This window comes from Lathamus discolor, chromosome 13 (assembly GCF_037157495.1).
Source record: "Lathamus discolor isolate bLatDis1 chromosome 13, bLatDis1.hap1, whole genome shotgun sequence".
NCBI classification, from domain to species: Eukaryota; Metazoa; Chordata; class Aves; order Psittaciformes; family Psittacidae; genus Lathamus; species Lathamus discolor.
The window spans coordinates 9775557-9793921 of record NC_088896.1 but is presented as its reverse complement, the minus strand read 5'-3'; the positions used below and the strand labels follow the sequence as shown (position 1 = coordinate 9793921).

Sequence of the window (18365 nt, the reverse complement as noted above, 5' to 3'; positions counted from 1 at the left end):
CAATTCTAATCTTAAACTATTAAATTATAATCTTAAACTATGAATCTCACAAAAGCATTCCTGAATGAAAGCTGTTTTCTGCCCAAAACAAGCCCAAGGGATTGCCGCTCCCTGTAGGTTTTGAGATGCCCTATTGCGAGCACTGAATTCCCCATCCCAACTCAACCACTGCAGTTCCTCACAGCGCAACAGGGTGGGATGGGGTTTGCACAGCATGAGGAAAATTCACCTGTTCTGCTGAGGTTCAGCAGGAGCTGATGGCTCAATGCCATTAATGCAGAATAAAGCCTTATTGTAGTATAAATGATATGTGGGTGTTACGCTGGTCCTCTGCAAGAGGGGGATGGCAGTGCTGTCTTTGCTCATCCATTGGAATACTTCACTCCCCTTCAGTGACTCCTGAGCTGCTTAATGAACCTCACAAGTGCTGCAGGAACTCCAGCCGGGCTGAAACCCAAAAGCCGCCAAGCCCCCAGTGAGAGCCATTTTGTAACCCATCATTCCTGCCTTGTTCCAGGGATGTGTCTTTGCAGGAAATGATACCTCTTGCAGATTGCTGACTATTCTTGTCTCTCTTTGGGGATCAGTAGCAACAAGAGATATATTAACTCACTTCATGCCTTCTTTTGACATTGCAAAAATAGAAGCTACATTAGCATTTTTTGTGAAGCTGAATTTAAACTTGTCTTCTTTGCACTTTTACTTTGGTTGCTGTCATGATAAAATGCTTACAGTGATTCCATCTGACAATGAACGAACCAGGAATCCGAGGGACATTTAGTGTTAGATACCTTCCAAGGAAGGATTGTAGCAAATTAGCAGTCTTCTGAAATCTATTATGATCTGGCTGTATCACCTTTATAGTATTTGGCTGATAGTCCTGTATTTGTAATAACCCAAGACTGATGAGGAAATGAAAGATCTGCACTTAAAAATTTATAGTGATGGATTTGGGCAATCATTCCATTGCAGGAAAAGAGCCGCCTGAAAGGTGCTTCTTGTTTGTGAATTGCTCTTCTCTCCTGTCATTTCTCTCTACCGTTCTTATAAATAACGCTAAGTGCAGCCTTACTTTACAGCAAGTAGCTTCTTCCATGCCAAGTCTGACAAATGGGTTTCATGTCTTGCTTGTTTTATTTTCCAGCGTGTTTCAATCACTGGTTTGACATATAACTGCTTTCTTTATGTTGATTTGTAGTCCTATACAAATCAGCTGTGTTTTATGTTGACAGTGCGAGAAGCAAAAAACCTAATTCCCATGGATCCAAATGGACTTTCAGATCCTTATGTTAAACTGAAGCTCATCCCAGATCCTAAGAATGAAAGTAAACAAAAAACAAAAACCATCCGTTCTACTCTGAATCCAGACTGGAATGAATCATTCACATTGTAAGTTTAACGCCTTTTAATGAAGTACCTGTGTGTGGCTTGATCCTTTTATTTCAGTGTTGTATTGAAAATTCCTCTCTTTGTGTCCTTTTTAGTAAATTAAAACCTACAGACAAAGATCGACGGTTATCAGTAGAGGTCTGGGACTGGGATCGAACAACCAGAAATGATTTCATGGGATCCCTTTCATTTGGAGTGTCAGAGCTTATGAAAATGCCCGCCAGCGGATGGTAAGAGTTTTGGAAAAGAGAGGAGGGAATATAACACATTCCAGTATTTTTCTTCAGTATAATCTGTCTGGTTTGGAGTTTTTCATTGTATTTCAGGCTATGAATTCATTGCAAATGCAACCAAGCCTAAGAAACAGATTATTTATAACAAAGGAGGATAAGAAAAGGAATGCTTTTCTTTGGTGGTGTTCATGAAGCTTCTGCTGTAAACTCAGTTCTGTGTACATGGTCTTGTGCTAAGACTTTTATTTTTATCATGAATATGATATATTCATTACAAAGTGTATCATGTTATATATAGCTCTGCAAATTCAGAGTACATGGGAACTGATTTTGTAAAGTACCATCTTATTTCCTAACAAGTAAACTAGGGATAGAACTCATCCCATGGACTCAAAAAGTACCTTTTGTCAATTGTCTATGGCTATAGAAGCACTGAGACAAAGGTTCTTCAAGGTTGATGTCTCCCATCATACCCCAGGATGGTGGAATTTCCTTGACCATTAAACTGCCTTGGCAGATAGTTTTGGAGTAAAGTTCTAACGTTAGGTTAAATATCTTCTGTTTCTGAGTTTGCTTTAGATCTTTCAAAGCAGTTCTTGACATATCTGACATTGATACAAACGACACTTACTGCAGTTAAATCCCATGTTAAATCTAGCAGCACTTAAACTGTGCAGTCACTGTTGTTTTCTCAAATGTTCAACAGGTACAAGCTGCTGAATCAAGAAGAAGGTGAATATTATAATGTTCCAATTCCAGATGCTGATGAAGATGGAAACGCAGAGCTCCGGCAGAAGTTTGAGGTGAGGATTAAACACAAATGGGTGCAACTATATATTGCATACACTTTTCACTTTGTTACCAAAAAACCCCATGTATTACAAGACACCTTTTAGAGTGCTGCTGTTTCTGTTGCCTGTGACGGCACTGTATGCCTTTGGGTTTCTTGGAGGTTGGACCACATGGTGTAATTCTGTAGCTGTACCATTTTTTCTGACAGTTCAGCTTCTCTCCCCTGACACTTGTGAGTTGGTATTTGAAAACCCTTTTTTGTCAAGAATATGTAATAATTTCAATGTCTTTTAATCCTTGCTGCAAAATCTGCTGGCCCTTACCACTATTCCCTCCATTAGTTGACAAATTAAACTATCAGAAACAAAAGTTTTTTAATACTTAGAACGTTTCACACCAAAAGCTTTTTCTTCTAAAGAAAATATTTACAGTGTTAATTACTGATTATTTGGAGCCTCCAAACCTTTGGAGATGTGAGATTCTGACAGCTTTTATGTGGGTATGGAATTTTGAAGGGTTGGAAGTATTGCTGGCGACATACAGAAAAGAAGCACTGGAGAAAAGCGATACTTCCCGCTGTCTTCCTGCCTCCTGTGGTGCAGATTGGAGTGGTTGGTAGTCACAAGCATGGTCTCACTGTGCCACGCAAAGGAATTGCTTCTTAATGAACAGACTTAGCCAGCAACTCTGCCTCTTCTGGCAGCTATAGCCAATATTACAGCAAAACACTTGCTGGCCGTTAAAACCAGCAACAGGAAAGGTAGGGCTTGGGAAGCGACGTGTGTTGTTAATGTCTGTACTGGATTCAGCTCATCTGACTTGACTGCTTTTCCCAGCTGCATACACAGCATTGAATTTGAAATCTGCCAATTTACACTATTGTTTCCTTTTTTTCTGGTTGAACATTTACAACTCTGGTATAACTTTTTATCCAGAAAGTAATTAATGTACCTGTTGTGCATAAACAAACACGCCTGTACCTTTCAACCTGAAATGGCAATTTCTTATGTTCACCATCAGGCAGAATTCTACATTGTTATTATAAAAGATGGGTTAACCCAAGCAAGTGAGGAAAAACGGCACATGTTCAACTTGCAAGAAAGAAAAAGAAAAGGTGCATCAGTTTCTTCTGAACACATTTGGATCAGCTACCATATTTTTGTCTGCAGCATGAACTATGATTTTTGTTACACATTTGAGAAGTATTTGAATCTCCATTCCATTTTCTTTTCTTTACAATTGTGATCTGACCAGTGTGATTTTATTTTGCTGCACTAGGTCATTTTCTAGTCAAGATCATGTTTACTTTTTATCCTCCCAAAAAAGAACAGCTTCAGAACTAATTCTTTTCACCCCTTCCTTATCTCTGTGCAATATACAGAGTCTGGAATTGGGTGGATATGTGTATGTTGGTGATATAAGTATAGAAATCTATCTTTTTTTTTCAGGACAGAGACAGCACAAAGACAAATCACTAAAATTGTCTATCTGAAAATGTCAGCTATTATGCAGTATGTTTGCATATTGAATTTACAGTCTCTTAGGTTATTTTCTTAAGCCTACTGTAAATACATTGGTTGCAGAATAAACAGTCAGGGTTTATCCATGTCCTGCAATGAAGTGAAGTAGAAATCATGAGAGGTTGCATTGTGTAAAGCTACTGGACTGGGTCCCACAAGTGGTAGCTTCACATGGGGTCAGCTCTGCCCCAGAAATAATTAGTCTGTCTCAAAGTCTAATTAGTTCAGCTTCAGCACTGTGTATTTGAAGCTTTCCCTCTCCTGCAGGTAGCCTGGTTGGTGCTATTTTAATGATCTGAATTAATCAAGGAAAGGGAATAGGTTTTCCGTGAACATAGTGTCTCCAGCAGTATCATTTAGAGTTGCATAATGAGCAGTTCTAAAACTTAGTGATGATTTATGGGGATACCGGCAGCCAAACAAAATACGTGATTATAACTAGACCGAGGATAGTATAATGCAGTGTTACATGGTAAAAGGGTTTAGGTTCAGCCTCATACTCTCAACATATACCACTGTAAGAAGGAAGAGGCGGAAGCAGCCCTTCCAAATAATGTTCATATTTGGTTTCGAGGGGGATTACTGTTATAGCTTGTAAAAATAATCATCACAGATGTCTGAATGGTGGTATTTAACTTATTAGCTATTCTGGTACGGCACATAAGTGGTGCTGACTGATCAGCTCTAACATTATTTTTCTTATCATATATATCTTGGCTTAAATAGTCATTTTATTTTAGGTACCCTGTACTAAGGAACAAGTAGATAGTGCAGAGAAACATGCTGCTATTTGTGATTTAATCATAGAATTGCTTAGGTTGGTAAAGACCTTTAAGAGTCCAGCTGCTAACCCACCACTGCCAAGTCTACCACTGAGCCATGGTGATGGCTTTAAGCACTACATCTACACATCTTTTAAATCGCTGCAGGGATGGTGACATAACCACTGCCCTGGGCAGGCTGAAATGTCTGAAACCAGTTTCTGGTCTTAAAATAGATAAATCTAAGGCATTCTTAAAACTGGCTTTGCCCTTTCGACTCAAGTTTAGAAACTTACTTAGTAGCTCTCCAAGAGCACTTTGGAGCTACCTCTCATTTAAATCAAATTTAAAGTATGTGCCTGTGTCTGCAGTTCAATAGGCATCTTTAAGATTTGGCCTCAAGCTCTCACTGATTTCAGACTATTTACACAATCCTATTGCATCCCTCTCACTACACTTTATCAGCCCAGACTTCTTATTTAAATGTTCTTTTTAGTCACACAGATTTCATTGATATGCTGCTTTACTGACTGGACCTTCTGGCACAGATGCTTTAAGTCATTTATTCTGTGTAAATCTACCGTCAAATAACTATACAGGATTATAAATAAGAAATAAATAAGAGATTGAAACATTCTCTTCATTACATTTGTAGTTGAACAGTAGAAACTATTTGTGATGAGAAGTTTTCTCATGGCTCTTTCTGACAGTTCCAAACCAGATGAAGAATTAACACCTGACTTGCACCCAGTAGTTAGAGATCCTAGCCAACAAATGGGACTGAATTTGGAAAAGAAAGAGGAGGATTAAGTAGGACGGTGCTTTCATTAATGGAATCACACAGAGACCTCACTAAGTACATTTTTATATACTCTGTTATGTATTACCATACGAAGTTGTCTGCTATATAGAAATGAAGTTACATTACGTGTAGGTGCAGTGCACTGTTTTCTCTACAACAAATTGTAATGAATCTATTTTCTGGATCTTGCCCTGCAAATCAATTATCTGCTCATTTAGCAGTATGATCAAATCTGTCTTCAGTGACTTATAGGTGATACATCATTATTAATAGTTAGAGATAAAAATATACTCCTGTAGGAAGTGGAGGCAGGATAAAATCTGTCACTGTTTTTCGTTTGGTTTCAACCTTTGGGTGTGAATTTTCTCTCCGGAATGGCATTATTTGTGGCCATCTCAAAACGAAACTCTGCTCTCAACAGGCATATTCAGAGTAATTGTAGCTGCTCCATAATTGTCCATGCTGAGGTTGCCATGGGAACTCCCAACATTCCCAGGTGGCTCCATGGACTCAAACCAGCAAGTCTTTTAACCACAATATCTACTATTTGTTATATACTTCTTCTAATATTTTGCCAGTCAAAAAAGCAGAATATTGACATAATGCAACCTTATTGTAGTTTTCGTACCTGGCTCTGATTTGAGCAGTAATTTTTGCCATTTAGAGCATTATTCCGTTATTTTATTTGGGGAAATGTGCAAATTCTAAAACTTCTGTTGTAAAAAGGGTTTTTTTAGTTTGCCAAGCCCCATTTCCTGTAATTTGCTGCTTAGCAAAGCACTTCTTGGTACTTAAATAGCACCTTAGAATAATAATAGAATAGTGCTGGTTTAAAAGTAGGCTGGTTAATTATTCTGTCTGTCCCCTTCTTTCCACATCACCATCATGGAAAATGCTATTAAAAATAAAGCAGCTGTTGTGGTCCATAGCAATGATTTTTTTACTTAGAAAAAGAGCAGAGTAGCTGTAATTCTTACATATGGATATATTTACCAAGTACAAAGTATATTAAGTGATAGGAGCAGTCTGAATTGCCTCAGTCAGCTTTAGTATTTAAAGTGACCCAAGGACGTTGTTATGAGGGAATAGGTTAGTGCTCATATAATCATAAGGCATTCCATGGGGAAGGTACATAATGGTTCTCCTGGTACATGCTCTAAAGATGTCAGGCATTTTCCTTTGCTCTAATTATTTCCTTTACTGTAGCTCTCTGTGTGGGTTTCAGTAGAACAAAATCGTTCCCTTAGTTTCTGTGGGAGAGCTCAGACTGCTGTCCCCACTGTGGGGATCCGTATGGGACCATTCTGGTGGACCATTCAGGGCGTGCTTCTTGGGGATGTCCATCCACACCTACCGCTGTGGCTGCTAGCTTGAGTAGGATTCCAGCTGAGACATCAAGTGCACATGGCTTTTCCTGGCAGTTAGTTTTGTACCATTCCATTTAATTAAATGAATAACAATGAAATCCCTCCACAATGCAATGACATTGTTCTGATGTTTTCTGCAAAATAATTGCCAGTGAGTGTTAGTAAAATCAGGTTCCATTTCCTTCTATTAGTTGACATCCTGGGCCAGATCTATGAACCTGTGTGTGATAGGAAGTCCAGGCAGGGTACCCAGGGAAAGTGGCCATATTGGTTGTACACTGTATTTCCAGTCTCCCCTTTCTGGGATTGATTCAGCTACTGGATAAACCATCAAGGAAGAGCCCTTATTTATTATTAGGCAGAAGTTCTTCCCTGTGAGGGTGCTGAGGCGCTGGCACAGGGTGCCCAGAGAAGCTGTGGCTGCCCCATCCCTGGCAGTGCTCAAGGCCAGGTTGGACACAGGGGCTTGGAGCAAGCTGCTCCAGTGGAAGGTGTCCCTGCCCGTGGCAGGGGCTTGGAGCTGGATGAGCTTTAAGGTCCTTTCCAACCCAAATCATTCTGTGATTATTGTCCGGTTGCCTGATGGGATAATTTTGCTGCCAAGAAGTGGCATGACCCAGCTTTGCAGTGCTTCTGGACACCCCGCACTCTTGCTTTGGCTGTTTTCAGAGGCTTTGTGCAGTGCAATCAGTGATGAAAGCTGTACAGAAGCTAGACCTGTGCTCTCCTTTTGCAGACTAAACAGATCAACACATAAGGAGAGAAGGAACAGAGATCAGAACAGGGTAGATACATCTGATAATTGGAAGTGTACAGTCAGTGGTGACATTTGGTTGACATCTCAGTGCTTCTAAACAGAACTATTATTATGATCCTAAAGAAAATGTCTTCTAAAATGCCTTAATATTGTAAATAGAAGAACAGGGACAATGTGCATGGGCATCAGGCTTATAAATGCCTGTAATTTCTCCAGTGAGGCAGGAGCTGTAGATGTTTCCATTTCTGATGTGCTGTAAACTCTTCCAGAAGCAGGGCAGCATTTTGTTTGCCCAAACTTGTGTGTTAATCCTTGTGCAGACGTGAACTGTATCTCAGTCTGTATATAAAGCCAATCTCAGTCTGTTGCATAGGAAGCTAACGTATCTACACCATTAGGGCCCTCTTTGTGGCGGTACAGCCAGTTTTAAATGATATTGGAAAACTGCCACAGATTTCAAGGCACAGTTAAGGCTTTATGATGACTTTCAATGTTAATAGTCTAACAGTAGAGAAACCTCTTTCATTTGAACATCAGTGCATCATTTCAGTTTGTTTCTCTGCAGGTGCTGCCTTTCTTGGATCTTTAACACTCCCTTTAGTATTATTTCTTTTAAAGCAGTTTTTGGTGGCTTTGTTAGAAAGGAGGCAGCCAGCTATTCTTCATTAATCTGGCATTTTTCTGATAATTCACAACAGTTACAGGTCAGAAGGACGCTTTCTGCCTTTAATCAATGTCTACAACATCCTAGAGCAGTTTCAGTTCTGAGCTGGAGGCTGGGTGAAAGTGCTGCAGGTCCATAGCCAGGGCCTTGGCAGACGACTCCAGCAACTCTTGCAGTAGCTTCTGAAGAACCCAGTGAGTTTTCTGATTAAATACGATGTTTTCACTCAGTCCTGTAGAGGAGCTTGTGGTTTTGTTAATGTGTGAGTTAAGTTCTTCAGGTCTCTGTCTAAAGCCTTAGCAAGGGCTGTGAAAGACATTTCTTTTTAGTCTTTGAAGGCTGGCGATGTTCTTGTCCATATCTAACCAATAGCATTCCCATTGGGAAGCACTCGCTGTAACTTCAGGCAGTTCAGCAAAGGTGAAAAGAGAATTAACATTACTGACACTTCAGATTGTAAACAGAAGGATTCAATTTACTTTTCAGGAAACAGGCACTAAGCTGCACTGAAATCATGACCAGCCAAAATATCACTGGCACATCAATACACACTCATTATGTATATGGAGACAGAAAAAGAAGAGCTGCTTTTTTTGGCCATGGCACTCATTCCTATTTTTAAATTGTGCATATTTAATCATTAGAGAATACTTTGCAGCAGCATAGAGATGCTGTTAGATGACTCCATCTGTTCTATGCTATAGTTTGGCACGGGGAATTCCCATATGCACTTATCTGGAGGTTTCCCATTGACTCATCATATCTGAAACTAGAGAACTTGAAATTTCCTAACCAGATGACATACATCTCTGGTCTCAGTTTGTATCAGCTTGTGATTTCTGTAAGGCTTTTCTCAGCCTGTATGTTGCGATTTAAGGTGAAGAATGTAGAAAATCATATTGACAGCAGGGATTTCTTTATCCCATACATAAAGGTTAAATGTGCATCTCAAAACAAGGCCAAAAATAATCAAACCTAACTTTTGTGCTGTCGCCCTTCTGCAGTGCTCATTAGCTGTGAAGAGCCCAGCCTGCACACATCTGTACATACATGTGGCTTTATGCATTGCAGTGGTTTAACACATTGCGGGGTGTTCCATGCATGAAGCGTATGTATGCACACGACTGAGGCTCACGCTGAAGAGCAGCTGCGTGCAGACCCCTGTGCTGCATCACGCTCTATACTGGCAGGGTATTAACACCATGGTTTCTTTTCTGTGATTTTTCTGTGTAGCAGACGTATCCATTTCCGTATTCTCGCTGCTTTGATTTTGCTTACTCCTGCTACTAATTGTTGCTGTTTTGCTTTGCAAGCCCTTTACTAACCAAGCAGTGTTTCTCCCTTTCCTGTCTCTTCCAGGACTGTCATGTAAATATCCACTTCTTCAAGGTAGTTTTCTCCTTGGTGTTCTCCCACACCTTCCTCTCCACACGATCCTCTTTACAGTGTTTGAAGTTTATTAAATTCACTTTCATTCTCACCTTATTTTAAGGATGCACTTGTTATTTCCCCAGTTGAAGCTCTTCTAATGGATAAAAACACGAAATATGCATCTTCTATGATTTGTCATAAAGTACTCCCTGGATCCAAATTTTTCTTACTCAAACCTCAGCAGATGCCTTTCCTTCTGAAGGAATTAGTTAAATGAATGCCACCTTCTCATGGAAAATGGAAAATGGTGCATCTTTAATTTGAAAGACACTCATGGAACTTCAGCTTCCACAGATCAGATAATGCTCATGTTCACTGTATATTTAAATAGATAAATTTACATAATATAGCATGCATGTTTTATGATATAATATACTACATAATATGCTACATAATATACTACATATATTGCTATATCTTGGTTGGAGTATAATATATCATAAGATATTACCCATATGCACAGTTGCTCTGGTACCTGAAATACCAATTCACCTGTTTACTTCCCATTTTACTTCTTTCACTAATCACCACGTCACTGAATTAGTGCCATGAAAGACCCACATCAGCATCGAGAACATACATGTGTGAACTTTTTGTTGCATGTATCTCTAACAAATCCTCTTGCTTTATTAAGGCAAAAAGGTTACTGACACAAATCCTGCTTTCAGTTTCAAACATTGGTTAATTGCAATTTAAATGTAATTTGAAGTTCTGTGATGTAAACTTTCAAGAATCTGATAATAATTGAACCCATTATCATCTTCAGAGAGTTTTTGCAATTTAAGTTGACCTGAAGCAGTTGGCATCTTATAGATCAAAGCTAAAAATACTTAATTTAAAAGACACATTTTATTATTGAAGAGTTGCTGATATCATTAATGCACGATTTTACCAAATGCTTTAATGCTGAACCAGAAAAACAAAGAGTATTTGTCATTGCCAAGTATTTCCTAGTGCAGTAATCATTTGCCATGCCATCAGTAACTTACTATTTCTTAACCTTGATTCTTTATCTGGTATCTTTATCTCAGAAAAGCCTGTACAGAAGAGGACTACCCTCCCTCAGTGCTTTACACCTCTTCTTACTTGAAAGTAAAATCACATGGTGGTTTCATTGATGAAACTTGTTTAATGCAGGGAAGTTACAAGTTTCTCTGTGTAAATGTATTTTAAACTAGAGCAAAGCTACCTTGAAATAACACCTCTGGGATAAATGGGAAGTTACGTCTAACATGGTGTTAATCATTTTGTTGTAAAATACAGACCTTGAAGTGCACTGCTACAACTTGACAGGATCCTTGGTCCATTTGTGTTGTCACCAAAGAAGTGTTGCTAAGAGCTGAACAGTTTCCTGCAGCTGCTTCCTAGGCAGAATTCGTGTTTAGTCCTTGCGAATCATAAATGTGAATACAAAGAAAGTTGTTCTGATGTGAAGAGGAGACTTCCATGGGATAAAAATGCTGCTTCTTTATTGTCTGTCTTTTCTCTCTACTTTCTTACAAATCCCTGTTCTGCTTGCTGCTGGCAGTGACTTAGCATCACTAACCTGAGCTCAGAAGCATCACTGCATGCTGCATTCTGCAGACTAATCGCCACTGACGTTAGCATGTCTATGGAAATAATGTTGTAAGTAATCAGTTTATATGGGACGTCTGGGGAGGTTGTGTTCCCAAGATTGGAATTGAAAGGAAGCAGCAGGAGCTGTTGAAGGAGGCAGGCTGTGTTCCTGAGGATAATGTAACGCTTTGGAGCTAGAAGCCAGTAAAATGTACAAGCATGATTTTATAATATCACAGCAAATTTGAGAATGCTGTGAACGAGGTCCAAGAGCAGCAACGCTTGTTTATGGAATTACCAGGCGCTGGGAAGCATCACGCACTTCTGCTGCTTTTGTTCCACCAGCAAAGTGTATATTTAATCAGATTATTTTCTTAACATCATGCAGAAAACACCTTCAGCTTGGTGTGTGTGCTTGTGTGTGCTAAATGATTTCGTTGGATGCAGAATCCCAAGGCTTTAAAGTCGGTCCTGGTCTGCAGCGTCTCGTGGCTGTGGTGTTCGGTGGCTGAGATTTGCACTAAGTTCAGGTAGAACTGAAGTCATTAATGATTATTTTGTATCAGAATTTTACTCTTTTTAGCTATATAGAGTTTTGTGCTTAAAAGCAAATTCTACACTCCAGGCTTTTGTATTACTGAAACTTCGCAGTAATTAGCGTAGTTAAAGAATGAAGGAGCATGTATAAAAGCAATTCTCTTTTTGTCACTTAGGGAATTGCTGTTCTAGCATCGTGTTTGTTGTCTGGGGTTTTCATTACTGCTACCGCAGGATATTTCTGCAAGAATTCTTGAATATTATTCCTAGGCAGCCTCTTTAATTACATTTCATCTCGTTAGACACTGCTCTGTTGCAGGGGATGGCGTGTTTGGCAATAAAAACAGAAAACAAAGTAGACTCAGGTGGCCACAGGATTATTAAACAGATTAAACATGTTGTCAGTGCCAGATAGGAACCTGGAAGCTCTTCCCTCTCTGCATTTCACTGCTTACAGCCAGATATTCACTGTCCAGGGCAGTATCCTCTGAAAATCCTGTTCTTAAGGTAGATAAATCCCTTTTCATATTGCTCTTTTTCATAGTCATTTGACTTAGTCATTGTCATTGTCTGCATTTTCTAGGGGATATAGTTACCTTAGTCTTGACCCTGGCAGACTTGAGCATCACTTAGAAATCATCTATTCAAGTACCTCATGCAGTTTTAACTTCTATACAGCAACATAAATAACATTTAGCAAAAAGATGATTAGGGAATGAGGTTATAACCCCCCAGAATAAGCAGCTCTGAATGGCGTATTAAACTATCGTCCTTTAGGAGTCTCTTACTGCCTTTATCGTAAGTAAACTCCCATTGAACGTGATGTTGAGCTTGAGAAAGTAATTTCTGCTTGGTGCAAGAAACCACACGGGGTCAGTAAAGAACATGGAATAGCTCCCAAAGCAAGCGACTGGCAAGCGAAAAGTCCGGAAAGAAATGATAAATCGTGCAAAGTGATTGTAGGTATATATTTAGAAAGACACAAACCCGTTAAATTAAACTGCTATTCGGATAAAATGCAGTATTCTCATACTTTACTCAAGATTTTTAACTGGAACTGATGATTTTTCCACTAATCAAAAAACTTAGTAATTTGCTGCTGTACAGGCAAGCACTGCCTCTGCTCACCTTTACAGTGCTCAGTTCATCTCTACCTTTGGGTGCCTCAGGAATTCCATCATTCCCTGTCTTTCTGCCTCCATCATGCTCATCTTTATACGCTGTCTGCAAGTAATGGACCTCAGTGGAAATCTGTGAGTCACCGAGTACAACAAGCTCATCAGTTTTGTGAGCCTGCAGGGTGTTAATGGAGGCATGGGATCCAAGTACCCAGCTCCTGCTAGGATTAGGAAACATAATTCTGTTTTACTAATTGCCCAGGACTCTTTGTTTGACACACCACTTCTGTTATCTGTAACCCAAATTAATTCACAAGCACCCTGATACCATCCTTCCTATGTGATGAGCAAAGCAGTTCAGCACAAGAGTGGGCTTCTGGAGTGGGTTTCCTGTGTTCTTCCACATCATTTCTGCAGAAAGGCATTTTAATCCTTTTTTGTATATGGCACAATTATTTTTTTCGGGCAAATCCTTTAAATGAATTTACTATTATTAACCAAAAGGCTAAGTATGGCACAAGTTTAAGGGGAGGAGGAGAGGAAATGAGGGGAAAAGTAAACTAAAGACATAAAATAGTCCATATTTAACTCCCAGGTAGAGTGTTATCACCCTCCCCGTTTATATTTTTATGAAACATCCTGTTTGCCTTCATGCCTTTTTAGTAGCAGTGAGAAGGATGAGGACTCTTTTCCTAGCTACTTTTTCAATAATTACTTTAGCTTTTGAAGTAAAAAAGGCATTTCCATTTTTATATATTGCATTATGTCACAGTTCACCATAGTGACATGGCTGTCATGAAAATAAATGATAAATGAGTGCATATAAACAGCATTCTGCCCATTTGCCTATATTCAGTGTTCTTGCTGCAAGGAAGTCTTGCTAGGATGTAATTTCACCAAGGAATACATGGCTGAAAAATGATTTGTATAAACCTAGTGAATCCTCAGTAATGCCTGTGGTCCTGCTCATCACTCCAGCGCTGGTGTGTCTTGCTATATTGCGATGTTTTGTGTAGGCATCCCAGTCTGCTCCAGTCTAATCCAAGTATGCTCCTTTCTATGTGGATAAATATGTGTGTGTATACACTGAGTGCAATATGTTCCTGTCATTTAGTTCATTAGTTAATTTGTTCTTGAAAGGAGCAAATAAGAATCAGTGAGAGTGCACAGTGGGGTGGGACAAGCCACATGTTGCTGTCTTCTTTATGAGCATTTGTTAAGCCAAGGAAAGAAGCAGAAGAGTCTGAGACTGCATCTTTTGTTCTGGTTCATGGGAAATTTAATGCAAAAGTATCTCCCCGGATTGCTCAGCACATGTTTTGTAGGGAAACAGTTAAAGTGGCCAAGGAAGCTCATTCCCCCTGTTGACTTTTAACAGCAATGACATCAGCTCAGGCTGGAGCAAGGTGTAGGGCTTGTGCTGTCCCCACCCTCGTTTGAGCTGATGGGCTGCTAAATCATCCAGAGCTTAAGCTCTAACTTTCTCTTTTCTGTTGTTTCCATGACTACAAAACTCTCCACTAATGAATTATAAGCTTGCATTAGGTTATGGTATTAAGCTTAAAACTTAGTCTGGTGAAGTATTAGGTCTTGCTGGGGCTTAGAAGTGGGCTTTCTCATTTCAAATTCTCAGCATCCTGATAATTAAGTTGTATAAACTAGGAAATTGATAGTCCTTCGTAGCATCTATAATTACATGGAATTGGAAATGCAATAATCTAAGAAACAAGCTGCCACTATGATGGAGAACATTTGGTGAATGGGAGGTTTTTTCCTCTGGATTTGACTTGTAATTTATTGCATTTATTTACTTTATTAAAGGCTTGCTGATAGCTCAGTGTGTTGATCAAAATCCCCAGTGAGCTTTCATGACTGGAAACCTGAATAGGGCTTTTCATCCTTCGAGACTTGGGTAAATTATTTCAGTTTCTCCTTTTTACATCCTTGGTATGAGTTTTGCCAGCTCTATCAGTGACAGTATCTACAGCTAGTCTGAGATCTGAGCTGCTCTGATGCTTCTGGTGTAGAGTCCAGGTAGTGACAGACATAACTGAGCATTGGTTTCATACTTGCAGCCGAAGCCTCCTGGGCTGTAGTAGTGAAACTGGAACGTTGCTGTTCAGAGTGTTCTTTCCTTCCTTCTCACCACCCCTTTTGCCATTTCTGCAGGTGGTACACAGAGTGTTGCCTGCAGCTTTGTTACGGTTTTGGGTTAATATGAGAATTAGGAATAGAAACATTGGGAGCAATGTGGGCTACTGTGAGATGGGTTGTTCCATCAGCCGGTGACATCTGAAGAGCGTGTTGGGGTCTATTAAAGAACCGGTGAGAACTTGTTGCAGTGTGAGAAGCTGTGATTTTGTCAGTTTTGCAGAGGAATTGGTTGAATTGTGGCAAGAGGACACAGATCTTGGGACCCCAGATAAAACCTGCTCAGTCAGGCCTTAGCCTGCTGACCCTCACACTATCAAAACTGTGATTTTCTGGAATGGAGACTGAAGCCAGTGCTGCTGTTGTCGCATCCTTCATTTGCTATTTATAGCTGAATGGCAAAGCAGCCAGCGCTAGATGGAGTCTGCTATAGAGAAGGGGAGGGGATGCTGATGTGCGATGCAGAGCAGAGCTGTGAGTCCCCGGGCGGCTCAGCTGCCTGGAGCAAAGCTTTCCGTTTCTTCTCCCAGTAGGTGTCAGTGGAGTGAATCGGTAATGATGAAATGTGGCTGTTTCCATGTCGAAGTTGTATGTGCTGGCTGTATGTGTGTGTACCTCCACACACAGGATGGGAAGTCAGCAGCATTGTTAAATGTTCTCTCTTTGTCACTTCCTCCTCTGGAGAATTTGTTACCAGAGATCTCCCCGTTGGGCATCTTGGGCTTGCAAAGAGCAAGTTGCCTTGACAACCGAGAAGTGCATCCTCTGGTGAACCGCGGATTCCCTGCCTTTTGTTGGCTGCAATATTTTTCCATGGGAAATGATGAGGGTTTCTCCCTTCTGGAGCCGTGTTTGGAGGGTGCTGGGGTGTGGCAGCAAGTCTGGGCTGGTTTAGAGCCCCGCGTTGGTTTTCTGTATGGGAACAAATCCAGTGTTAGTGAGCTGACTGCAAGAGATAAGGAATAATGAAGTTGAGCGATACAGGGTGTTAAAGCACTAACGCTATGATATGTAGCTCATTGCCCTAAAGAGACTGAAAGTAGGAATGCGGATTGTGTAGACTGGTTTTTAAATTGTTCACGAATTTTATCCATTTATTGGCTAATGGGGAAAATGACCAATTCAGTCTTTTTGCTCTGGAATCGTAAGTTTCTGAACTAGAGATAACAACCGGAGGGCAGAGGAGCCAAAGTGCAGATTTATTGTTTTGCCCCATTAAGTTGTCTTCACAGTAAAAAATCAGACAGAAAGTTTTGAAGAGACTCAATGAGAATTTGCAGTTGAAAATGTAATTGAATAGTAAATTCCTATTCCGTACATCACTTTGTTTGCTTCTTTGCACCACACTTCTCATTAGGTGTTGGAGAAGACTTTTTTTTTTCTTCTCATATCTAGAAAAATTGCTGCACTTGAATTAAATGTGCAGTAAAAAAACAGTTTTACTGCACAACCTGAAGTATCATTTCCAAAAAGCACATACCAAACGAGAGACTCTGCAGTGTAACACACTGTACCTTCATAACACTCCATGGAGGGGTGAACTTGGGCTGAATATGTAAAGTGTGTCTCACCTGTGGTTTCAGGGTAAACGAACTGGCCGAGATAAGGTGCGTCCAAACCAGAGGAAGTAAGATGATGTGCATGTCTTGTGTTTTCTTCTTAGATTAACTCTGCTGCTACCAGTGCAAGCTAATTTATCTTTAACATACTTCTTTCCTGTGGTTTGCTGCAAGCTGGCTTCAGTATAATAATGTTGTGGGTTTATCAAATATATTCAACCAAACGGTTGGAAATTGAAAATTAATCCAGGGCCTGGAATGCCATCTTCAACATCAGCAAGTTTTGATATCCATAAAAAGTAAAGGTGGATTCGAGTAGGATTCTGCTAATTTCAACTTCAGCCATGGTACAAGAGGCAAAATATCGCTGCTCTTTTCCAGTAAGCTTTTATGAATCATTGGCGTTTACGTCCCTTCTGTAGCTGCAGAACTGGTTTTGCTCCGGGAATCTGGAAGAGTGTGTTGGTTGCATGGCATTTTCTCTCTGCATTATCCAAGGCGTATCAGATACAAACCCATGGTACAGCTCACTGAGAGCATGTTAAAACATTCCCTGTTCTTGACCTTATGAGAATACACACGTACTGCAGCTGGCTGTGGATCCACAGAAACTGGAATAACCCCTGGGTCTCCTTATCCCTCTGTGATGGGTCATGTTGGTGAATCAGCATTCGCAGGAGCTGTGGGAATCACTTCTATCCACGATCTGTCCTGGTTTTAGTGCTTAAGTTAGCCTTAACAGAGCATAAACCTCAAATAGATTCTTTTGCTTTCTAATAAACAGTAAAGGTCTTCATCGTGGGCACTCGTGGATGCAGGGGTGACAGTAAACGTAATGGCGTGTGCTTTTACTTGTAATTTATGTGAATTAAATTGCATCAGTAGTGTAATGTTTTGTCTATTATATGTATTTTCCTTGTGCTTCTCTCCCTGGCTGTATTTTAACAATAGTTTTGAAGTACCTGAGATACATAAATTGTTTTTTATGTGAAAAGACAATGTCCATGTTGAGAGATATTACTGAGGTGTTCAAAAACCTGAGGGAAATATCTGCTCAGCAAGTTATTTCCCAGGCAGGTCATAGGAAGAGATTAACACTTCTCTGTATGAAGACGGTTTGCAAGTCAACACCCTGTGTATAACGTGTATAAGGCACAACATTCATTCACCTTGTAGGTTTCCTGTAAAGAAAATGTTGTAGATTTGCTGGTTTTAATGTAAAGCAGTTTCAATACTTGAAGACATTTTCCTGATCCTTTAGTCATAACCAGACACCATTAGCTGAGTTTCTGGCATGCTTTTGTCTTGCGCCCTATTCTGCGTTAAGTTCTGTAACGAAGGGCAAGGTTAAAGGCTTTCCTTATATCCATCAATGTCAGTTATTACTGATGAATTGTGACATCTCTGCTGAGTATAGAAACTTCCATGAAGCTCATAAGAGATGTTTTGGTTTAGGGTTGTGCTTCAGGGTGAACTGAATAACATGGAATATACACAGCAGCTAATTCTTGAAGACAGGTAACAAGTAATAGATCTTTCAGGGTTTATTTCTGCCCCCTCACAACTTGGTGGCACAGGTAGCATCTGTAATGATTTCCCTATGTTTATCTAACTTTATTTCCATGCCCGTAGCTTAATTTTGCTCCAGTATCTCTGTAAATTCTTTTAAATAGTACTAAGAAGATGACAAAGTGATATGCCTGAAGCTAAGTCATAATTGAAACATG

General features: G+C 39.9%; 1 protein-coding gene across 1 annotated transcript in view; it reads left to right on the top strand.

Moving 5' to 3' along the window:
- Positions 1-18365, top strand: part of PRKCA (protein kinase C alpha) — a 143538-nt gene that overhangs the window by 100282 nt on the left and 24891 nt on the right. The window contains exons 6-8 of the mRNA XM_065693238.1: positions 1233-1389; positions 1485-1619; positions 2329-2425. Coding sequence (XP_065549310.1) covers positions 1233-1389; positions 1485-1619; positions 2329-2425 — 389 coding nt within the window. The remainder of the gene's footprint in view (positions 1-1232; positions 1390-1484; positions 1620-2328; positions 2426-18365) is intronic.